At 38.1% G+C, this 10,880-nt stretch overlaps 1 protein-coding gene across 1 annotated transcript in view; it reads right to left on the bottom strand.

Annotated features, from left to right (window-relative positions):
• Positions 1-1,532: 1,532 nt before the first annotated feature.
• Positions 1,533-10,880, bottom strand: part of LOC117300232 (diacylglycerol kinase kappa-like) — a 75,602-nt gene continuing 66,254 nt past the window's right edge. The window contains exon 3 of the mRNA XM_033783958.1: positions 1,533-2,065. Coding sequence (XP_033639849.1) covers positions 1,533-2,065 — 533 coding nt within the window. The remainder of the gene's footprint in view (positions 2,066-10,880) is intronic.

Raw genomic sequence — 10,880 nt, 5'->3', positions numbered from 1 at the left:
TAAGAAAAGCACACGGAAAACATTGGTAATTGTCAAAGAACAATTTCTGCACTTTGTATGACCCAACATGAAGTAATAACAAACCTGTGTAAGTTTAAGCTCAAGTGGTCATCGGAGTCACAATAAAATTGTAAAAAATTCCCCTCAAATATGTTCCACTGCTCACACATAAATTTCCTTATAAACTAATTACTTGATAATTTAAACCATTTTCAGTGATAATATTTCTATGGAAATTTTCCACCATAAACATCTTTAAACCCTGTGAAAGTTTGTGAACATTTATAGATTTTCAATTGTGCCGATGTTGTGCGCACTTTCAAAAAAGTAGAAGTTAATTATGATTTAGTATTTCTAGTCAAAAGTGCAAACTGCCACATCCCAGGACTAAACATGAAAGGAAGTGACCCTTTAATATTTTGTGCATTAATTATTGAAATTCTAATATCTAGTGGATCCTTGGTTGCTGTATTTCTTTTGTTGAACTTGATTTGAAAAAAAAGCAGTGTTAGTAAAATAAACTGCTGAACACCAAAAATCACAGGAAATGGCCTTTAAAGAGTCACTGTTTCTGCATTAATTATTGAAATTTTAATTAGAAAATTACCCTTGGTTCCGATGGTTTTATTCACGATTCAATGATAAGTTGTCCAGCGGGAGATGGTAATGCTATAACTTAGTATCAAAAGTGATCATTAGTTTACCTTCTGCGCACATTTGATGACCATGAAGTCTGTATGTTTGTCATACTGTAATTGCAAAATCTAATTAACAGGACCTTGTCATCGACACTAGTCGTGGCAAATTGCGTGCAGCCAGAGTACATGTTAAAGAAATGACAGCGATATGTTGTTTCCTTGTGTGCTGAGATCAACAGGATTGATCTTTGTTTGGGAGAACTCAAGATTTCATCAAACCCATTTTCAAGAGAGAAATCCATTAATCCATTAATCCACAAGCCATTAGTTCCAACTCAGTAATGATTATTAACAGGGCTGTGATTTGTTTGGATTTTTCAGGATTTACTCACAGATTTCAGTAGTTCAAATTTCCTTGGAGATGTAAACATAATTCAATCAATTATTGAGGAAAGAGAAAACTCCTGCTTATGTCTGGACTACTTGATTTCATTTGTCACGATGTAAAAAATATGTAAAATATAGCACTCAGGAAGTTGACTGGGTTTCTTATCTCGAGCCAAAGTTTTTGAGGCTGTTTTCAAAAGGACTGCTTTGGCATGGGCTCCAGCGTGGTCTCTAGAGTGGGCTCCAGCAGGAGCTCTGGCTTGGGCTCTGGCAAGGGCTCCAGAATGGGTTCTGGTGTGGGCTCAGGAAGGGGCTCCAGAGTGGGCTCTGGCACGGGCACCAGCGTGGTCTCTAGAGTGGGCTCTGGCAAGGGCTCTGGCAAGGGCTCCATAATGGGTTCTCAGGAAGGGGCTCCAGAGCGGGCTCTGGCACGGGCTCCAGCGTGGTCTCTAGAGTGGGCTCCGGCAAGGGCTTTGGCTTTGGCTCTGGCAAGGGCTCCAGAATGGGTTATGGAGTGGGCTCAGGAAGGGGCTCTAAAGTGGGCTCTGGCACGGGCTCCAGTGTGAGCTCTGGCAAGGGCTCTGGCTTGGGCTCTGGCAAGGGCTCTATAGTGGGTTCCAGGGGCTCCAGGGTGGGCTCCGGATGGGGCTCTGGAGTGGGTTCTGGCAGGGGCTCCAGAATGAGTTCCAGAGTGGGCAGCGGTAGGGGCTCCGGCTTGGGTTCCAGAGTGGAACTGGCTAGGGCTCCAGTGTGGGCTCCGGCAGGGGCTCCAGAGTGGGCTCCTGAGTGGACTCTGGCAGGGGCTCTAGAATGGGCTCCGGCAGGGGCTCTGGCTTGGGTTCCGGCAGGGGCTTCAGAGTGGGCTCCTGGTTGTGTTCTGGAGTAGAACCTGCTAGGGCTCCAGAGTGGGCTCTTGCAGGGGGTCCAGAGTGGGCTCTGGCAGGGGGTCCAGAGTTGCAGGGGGTCCAGAAGTGCAGGGGCTCCAGAATGGCCTCCGGCAGGGGTCTCCGGCTTGGGTTCCAGAGTGGAACCGGCAGGGGCTACAGAGTGGGTTCCAGCAGGAGGTCCAAAGTGGGCTCCCGGTTGTGTTCCAGAGCAGATCGGCTAGGGCTCCAGAGTGGGCTACTGCTTGGGTTTCAGAGTGGGCTTCGACAAGGGCTCTGGAGTTGGGTTCCGGCAACACAAGGGCTACAAGGGCTCCAAATTTAGGTCCTGTTTGAAGCCCTGTAAGTACAACACTTGTTATGTAAATATCGGACAGAGCCCTAGCCCAAGCAAAATCAGTGGTTTTCTTATTCAAAGTTTGGCTTTTTTGGATTAAATTATAACTGGCTAGCTGCAGGAGCAAACAGAATCAGTTTCTACATGTCGATAAATTGATTCTTGTCCAAAGTCCATGTGCAGTCACCTCAATGTTGAAGTTGATGAGTATTCCTTTTTTTTTTTTTTTTTTTTTAAACAAATAAGGGAATTCCCCATTCTTGTTTGGTTTTTTAAAATTGTTTTCCAAGAACACTTCAGATCACCTGTTCTGTGACATCCCATATTAACCTTTTCTGTATACAATTTAATTTGAGGTGGGGTGGGGGGGGGGCTTGTTGTGCATGTTTTTATTTTTTCGCAAATTGGTATTCGAGGAAACTTAAAAGTGTATAAATAGACAGGTTCTCTGAAAAATGATTCTTGATAAACCCTTCCCATCATAAATTTAAGTTGATTCCACCCCTAAATCTAAAAACCGATGAGCCTAATATTAATATTCAGCTTACAAACCTTTCATTGGTTCAAGGTACATGAACCAACATGTCTGGACCAATTGAATTAATAAGGCAGAGGAAACAATTGTTTATACTGAGTTATACAAAAGGTTTCCTAGAAAAGGTACAGATTAATTTAATAAATACGATTTGCAACAATGCTTAATGTCCTTTAAAATACATACCAGGGGCCAGTGAGATGCTGCATTCCTATTGAATTTAAGTTTCCAATTTAGTGCACCCCCATGAACTCCAAAAATGGAGCAGTCCAATGATACTATCAGCAAACTGGCATGTGATTGGTTAAATGTATGGACCTTTTTCCGGATCGAACCACTTTGGTAGATGGGGGTCAGAGGTTTTAAACAACTTACTTTGTAAATGAAAATACAGTAAGCTTGTCAGCTTTGTTAGTATAATGTTGAATTGAATGCATTTTTGAGGAATTCTGCAGTTCCTGTGAGATACATTTTTGTATGTGAGATTTCCCATCATTTGTTCCTCCAATATTTCTACCCCTCTATTTCAAACATGGATCACTCCAAAGTGGTAGCCTTCAGCCTGCATGCAGAGGATTGGTTCACACTATCTGTTGAATATGTACTTAGCATTTGTATTCAACTTCACCAAACACTATCAGTATCCACTTATTCCTTCAATGTAAACACAGATTAACAGTTTTAGGGTCCATTATTTAACTGTGGAAATCCGGACATAAATCTGACCCTACAGATAGTGATTAATGATTGTACTTTGAAAAGTTCACCTTTGGAATTCCCCTCAATTTTGGACATGGAATCTGAAAACTATTTATAGCTTGGGGGATATCACTAGAACCTATGGACTACATGTACTTCAAAATGCACAGCTTCCAACTCCTTATAACTATGCTACTTTCCTGCACAAATCTAGCTTGGCTGATCAGGTTTGCTGAGTGGTTTCTTGCCCTGTCTTCCACCTCTGTTGACCCTGGTTCGAATCCTACCTCAGACAAGAGCCAATGTGGATTGGGTTTTCAGTCCCTACCTGACTGAGTGTGTTTTTACCAATGGGGTTTAATACCTCCCACATCTAAAACTGAACATTTCTTCTTGTTTCCTATTCATAATGTAATTGGTGCTAATTATGCAGTTGGATGTGTTAGGCCAAATAACAAAAAATACCAGTTGATCGTCCGGATTTGAAAAAAAAAGAGGAGGATGAGGGCCTTACTATTTACTATTTACTATTTTTTTTCAAGATGGCCACTAAGTATTTGAAATCAAACAGGCCACCAATTCTTCAGTTTGAATCAACCACAAACTTATTTATACCTATTAGTTGCATGAGGACCTGTGTTAACACTAACACTGACAGGGTCGGATAATGATTTTTTAAATACTTACTACAAAAATCGAAAAATAGTAAATTGTAAAAAAAAAGGATGCGGCCCCAAAAAAGGATGCGGGCGGAGACGATCAACTTGTATTTTTTTTTGGGGGGGGGGGGGGGGGCATAAACAAATAAATAAATAAATGTTATAATTTCACACAAGCAGAAGGCACATAAGTTCTGTGATATTTTCTTTTGCCTCACACTACTGTGCATTGAAACTCCCAGCCAGTGACATGTTTTGGTTTTCCCACCATCTTACAATCTATCTTAGTTTCAATGTAAACAGATGTCTTCTCTCCCTTTATATTATTTCATACTGTCCTTGTAGCCCTCACCTGGGTCCAATTTTATAGAGCTGCTTGTTAAGCAGAAAATATTAATTAAAATGTTCCTGCTAAGCAAACATTTGCAGGATACCAGTCACAGATTGTACATGTGGGATGGTAACCTTATTTTGGTAACCATAATGTTGTTGTGCTTGGATACTTCTTGTGCTGAAGTAGCTATTGGAAATCAGCTTTCTGACCTCGTGTTGGACAATTTTTCATTTAAGACAAATATTTATGTACATATTGAAAAAGGGAATTTACTCTTGTAATCTGCTTACCATCCCAAATGACCCGTAGAATAAATGGCAACAATTTTAATGCCATGACGTCTCAACTCTAGCAGAGTCTTTCTTGAAGGCTAGAGGAAGACTCTGTTAGGGTACAGATATTTATATTATTTCTGTAGTCTAGAGTTTTTCTATATAGTTCATGATGTTGTTCAATTCACAATATCAACATTAATTTAAACACAATATCAAATTTAATTAAACAATTTTTAATTAATAATTGGGTATAGCTATGCAGAAATATGACATTTTTTGAGGATGAAGGTATGGCACATGAATCATATTGATCAGAATTATTGAAAATGCTTTGATATTGTGAATTGAACAACATCATGAACTATATAGAAAAAAACTCTAGACTACAGAAATAATATAAAAAAAAATAAAAAAAATTAATGCTATATGTGTAGATACATTTAATGACAACAACAATTTTCATTGTCAAATTTGTAAGTGATCCAGGGTTCTTTTTCCCAAAGTTTTTTTATCAAAATTGTGGGGCATTCTGAACCAAGATTTTAGAAGTTTTGCCAAAGTAAAAATAAGTGAATTGAAATTGGTTTATCAGAATGTTTTGTTATTGTAGGTCCATAGGTCTATCTTTGGTTTGAAAAGCTCAACATTGGAATCTGGGGCATAACTAAATGATTTTCTGTTCATGATTTTTGTGACTTTGGTCTTAAAGGCATTGGACACTATTGGTAATTGTCAAAGACTAGCCTTCACAGTTGGTGTATCTCATCATATGCATAAAATAACTAACCTGTGAAAGTTTGAACTCAATCGGTCATCGAAGTTGCGAGATAACAATGAAAGAAAAAACACCCCTGTCACACAAAGTTGTGTGCATTTAGATGGTTGATTTCGAGACCTCAAGTTCTAAATCTGAGGTCTCGAAATCAAATTCGTGGAAAATTACTTCTTACGAAAACCATGTCACTTCAGAGGGAGCCATTTCTCACAATGTTTTGTACCATCAACCTCTCCCCATTACTCATCACCAAGAAAGGTTTTATGATAATATTATTTTGAGTAATTACCAATAGTGTCCACTGCCTTTAAGTAAAAAATGTATATAAATTGTGTATCGGCCACAATTTCCGAATGTCCACCCGTAATTTGTGTTTATCGGCCCAGTGTGTTAGCTTGCCACATGGGGGGTCATGCTGTGGTCAACTCAGCACAAAGTTTCTTTTTAAGAACAAATTCTTGGTTTCCCTCTAATGTATCTCATGCATTCTAACAGCACATGGTTTTAATCCATGCCCTTGGTATACACATGAAATTAGTATCGCCTCGCATGAGACCAGCTCCGAGGGCTAAGCTGTGAAATATCATTGCAAATGTCAAAATTTCTAAAATGAACTGAAAAGAATTGAAGTTTTTGTAATCATTATATGTACTTCTTCCAACTGACTTACAATATATAATTAAACAAATCAAATTAATCATTTTGCATCAATGTTGTAACAACATGCTTCATATGTCATGTATTTGAAATAATTTGTTTGAGTAAGATAAACAAAAATACATGAAAGTCCACTTTCAGAATCTCTGCGGAACCCCCACCCCCCTTTCAGAACTCCCCAATAACCAAACTAAAACAACAACAACAAAATCCTCAAAATATCCTCAATTTTTTTTAGTGAGTAGTTAAGAGTTTGGTCATGATGTTCTATGATTTTAATTCACTGAGAACGCTCCTTCTTTATATTTAAGGATTATTGTTTAAAGGCTGAACGCTCCCAATCTTAGGTTTGATCTGCCATGTGTACTGACCACACTTGGTGCATGTAATAACCAGGTACAGTATTTGTACATAAGCTTGTACACACACAGTGTACATGTGAGTTATACGGCCCCTCCCACTTAGGCCTCACACACTGTCATCGTTCCCCACTACATATCTAAACAGCCCGGGTCACTGAGCAAGTACCCTATCACATGCACCGTACAGATAGCCGTCCGACTGCTGCTATCTGCACAAAAAAAAGACAAGAAAAAAACAGTGCCGGGAATTTGACATGTCAATGTGTGGACCAATTCTACATGTCAGGCTTGTTGTTGTTGTGTAAATCAGTCTGATTGTGGTTCTGTGTGGAGGTGCTGCTTAGGACCTCGGTGGGTCAGTTCAACATACCCCTGTGACAGTGGGAGGAGGTTCTGTGCTTGATTAATCACGCGATCCACCAACCCTCATCCATCCATGCATGTTGCATGCCCCTATGCTTCTGAGTTTATCACGGGAGCCTGTGGAATTTTTTTAAATACTCGCCAGTGAACCGATTTACTTTGTTTTCTTGTGTGTGTGTGGTGTGTTTGTGTACACAAATTGCCAAGGGGTGTGATACCGGCATTGATGTTGACCGTGCGTATTGTTAGACAACATCATCAAGAGTCTGTTTCCCGGCTGTAATAGGTCCCTACTGTTCTTCCCTAATCACTGACCGGTAATCTAGAAATCTACTGACGTTACATGTGCACATGCACTACACCCACTAGCCACAGCTGTTAAGTCAATCCTGACTGAGGGATCCAAGCGGTGCATACAATCAGCAGGGTTTCGGACTCACTAACACATCCTAGTCTTAATTACAAGTCGGACATCACTTTCGCCATTTGGAGGAGTTTTTCTTGTTCATGTGGAATATGGCTACGATTGCTTGGCGTAAGCCTGATGTCGTCCCTCAGACTCAGCAACATCCAGCCTATACCTATGGCTACTATCCAGTTCCGAAAAGTGTGAGTGATATTTCATTTTTTCTTGGTTCAAATTTATAGTGAAACTAAAGCAGCTTTTGACAGTTTATTTTGTTTGTGGCATATTGAGATTGATGAGGGTCAGGGATTCCCCTTAACCCCATGGCTGCTACTTTGTATCCCCGCAGTCCAAATAGTGTTTGTGATAATTCATTTTGAATCCAATTTAATAAAAAAGTGCGTCAGATTTGGGTATCATTTAAGTATTGTTTGTCTCGGATTGAGGGGACGCGAAAAAGATTAACTCGCCCCGCCCCTATTTTAGCTGTTGTATAAATTTATATAGAATAAATTTGTTGTGGTGCAGAGTCGGGGGCGAGGAGGGAAGGTGCGTGGAAGAGAGAGGGGGCGGGGCAGGGGAAATAGAAAAAGTAGAATTGCAACCTCATCAAAACATGATGCCAGTGTAAAGCAATGTTACTGTACTGTTACTAATACTAGATCTGTCATGTGAAGAGCCTGTCCTTCCTACGTCCCCGATGGCATTATTTAAACAAACCAACCTATAAATGCCCTTGATCAAAAGCTTATTCAGCTCTCTGGCCGGTCTATTTTAATAGGACTCAATCAAAATACATTAACTCTTGACTAAAAAACATTGATTTTTTGAAATTAGGTCTACATCTCAAGATGTTCTCAAGATGATCACAAGAACTAAAAGCCACAGCCGTTAAGCAGAAAATAATTACTAAAGCATAACAATAGCATACAGGGCACCAATCACAGCATTTAACATGTTTCTGCTTAGCATTAATTTTCTGTGCTAAAGCAAATTGTGTGCAACATCTTTATGAAATTGCGCCCTGAAGTGAGCTTTCTTTATTTACTTAAATTCATATTTTTTTCTCACAATTTCTTTTGACATTAAGCTGTTCCTTACAGTAATGTTTTAAATGAACTGTTGGCAAATTACAATAAAGTCCTAAAAATAATGAACAATCGTCTGTTTGATAGATAACAACAAACAATCAGCACTTCTTAGATTTACAAAGTTAAAATGCTTCGTATTGTATTAATGCCCTATATAATAAGATGTTCATAGACTTGTCTCATTCTACGATTATTTTCAACATATCGTTTTCATTTATTTCATGGTTGCAATGCATTACTGCATGACTAATGATGCATTTCAGATTCCATGTAAGCAAAATATTCTGGTGAAAATGACATATCTGGTACAGGATGTGTTACAAATTCGTTATGAATGTTCCAATTGTGACAAAATGACTGCAGCCGGAAAGAACAAAAAACATTGCTAGGAATTTGTTTTATTGAATTGAATTGAACATAATTAATTTGTATACAAATAATATTTCTGAATATTATTTGTTAAAACAACTGCATATTATTTATGTTGAATGGGATTACTTCAGATAATATAAAATTCCAAATTATTTAGTAATACTTAGGGCTAGAAAGCTCAGTTGGTTTAACGCCGGCATGTTAATTCACAGGTCGATGGTTCAAATCCCTCTCTAGTAAATTGTTCTTTGTTCAACTCCAAAATTGTATAAGATTCCCATACAAGGAAAACCATTACAATTATTAATTTTCCAAGATAATTGTTTCATGAATGCTGTAATTAAATTGAACAAAGCAAAAGAAACCTTAAACAAATGGAAATTTATTATCTACCGTCATTCATTCAAACTGTATTATGCAAATGATCTTAGTATGTTAATGGCAGTCTTGTTTATATTAACCGATTGCCAATCACATAACATTAATGTGATCTTGTTACCCCAGTGAATGCTCATAATTTACATTGACTCAGCCTGACCCCAAGGACATGTAAATAGACCATGTCAAAAAAGATGTAGTGCCCCAGCAATTGCTGAACCCGTCCATTCCGAGGGAGAATGTCAGATTCGACGAGAGGCTAACGCAGACATACCTCTTGTCAGTCGCTGGAAACGCAGAATTTTTTTAGCGCAACTTGCCCTCTGGCGTCTCAACCAGCTATCAGACAAGGAGTTTTTTTTTGTAATTTCAGTTAGCCTTGTGGCTGGCAGTGTTTAAAGGTGGAGCCACTGTTATGTATGAATTTTAATTTGAAAAAATTAATTGATGTTTGGGAGATGATGTTATCAATCTTGTCAGGTGCAATGGAGAGGCGGTGCTATTTTTATGGTTGCATCAAAATAGAACCATTGTGATGGAAGGTTTAATGCCAGCAATGTTAATGATAGTACTGTTAATTGTCCAAAGGTATCGTTAGTTCCGAGAAGCTGCCAGACTTTTTAGATTGTGAACTTGGTATTTAATGGAAATTTTCAATGAAGCAAAGCCAATGACGGTCATCTCTCAAAGGTTTAATTGTTTTTGACGCGTCGCAAGACTACCAAAACATCATCCATTATATCAATGTGATGTGAGGTTTTAAAGGGTGTATGTACTCTTTGTAGGACAAAAAACACAATGTCCACAGATTTACATTAAACTACACAGTTTGAAGATAATGATAGTAGAAATCTTTCCTGAAAATACTACTTGCTCAGGTGCTGTAGTTTTTGAGAAATGAGTAAAACAATGTCATGAAAATAATTTTTGTCTCACTGATCATGAGACGAAAATTATTTTAGCATGTAAAAACATATTTTCATGACACTGTTTTACTCATTTCTCAAAAACTACAGCACCTCAGCATCTAATATTTTCAGGGAAGCTTTCTACTATCATTATCTTCAAATGGTGTAAGTTTAATGTAAAACTGTGCGCATTGTGTTTTGTGTTGCAAAAAGTTCCCAAATCCTTTAAAGGGAAGGTATATGTTTGGTAGTCATTCTTACAAATAATGACAATACTAACTTTGGGTTAGAAGCCTACAGCAGCTTTTGATAGTATAAATCATTTTGAGAATAATTTCACTTTGAAGTAATGTGGTTATGTATAAAGATAACAGTTATTATGCCCCAAAATTTGAGTCTGAGAAGCATTACTGTCAGTAACAGTTCTCAGATTGTGTAGGGATCATTCTCCGTTTGCAACAATCAATTAATTATTCTAAAAAAGTCTATGACTTTTTGGGAACTTCTCCTCCCCTTTCATTTAAGAAACATGAAGTCTTGTTTTGCAATTTTTGAATAAGTCTTGGTATTGCTTCAATTTTGTAATTTAGCTGATATTATTTTCTCATAATTGTTTCTTTCTTTTCAGTGTACTAGTTCTCAATGTGGAAAAGAAGTTATTGATAGATTGATAAAAATGGAAGTTCAAAGAAAAATTTAGTTGCAGTTCTTATATCAGTGATCTTCCTCCCCCATTGAAATCTAGAACTTTGAAAGTAATGATATAAGCTTTATACAAAAATATCTTCAATAACACCATTTTAAGATTTAAAGGTATTTT

The sequence above is a fragment of the Asterias rubens genome, chromosome 15, assembly GCF_902459465.1.
Source record: "Asterias rubens chromosome 15, eAstRub1.3, whole genome shotgun sequence".
NCBI lineage: Eukaryota > Metazoa > Echinodermata > Asteroidea > Forcipulatida > Asteriidae > Asterias > Asterias rubens.
The sequence above is the reverse complement of the archived record's forward strand: the minus strand, read 5'-3'. Positions and strand labels throughout refer to the sequence as shown.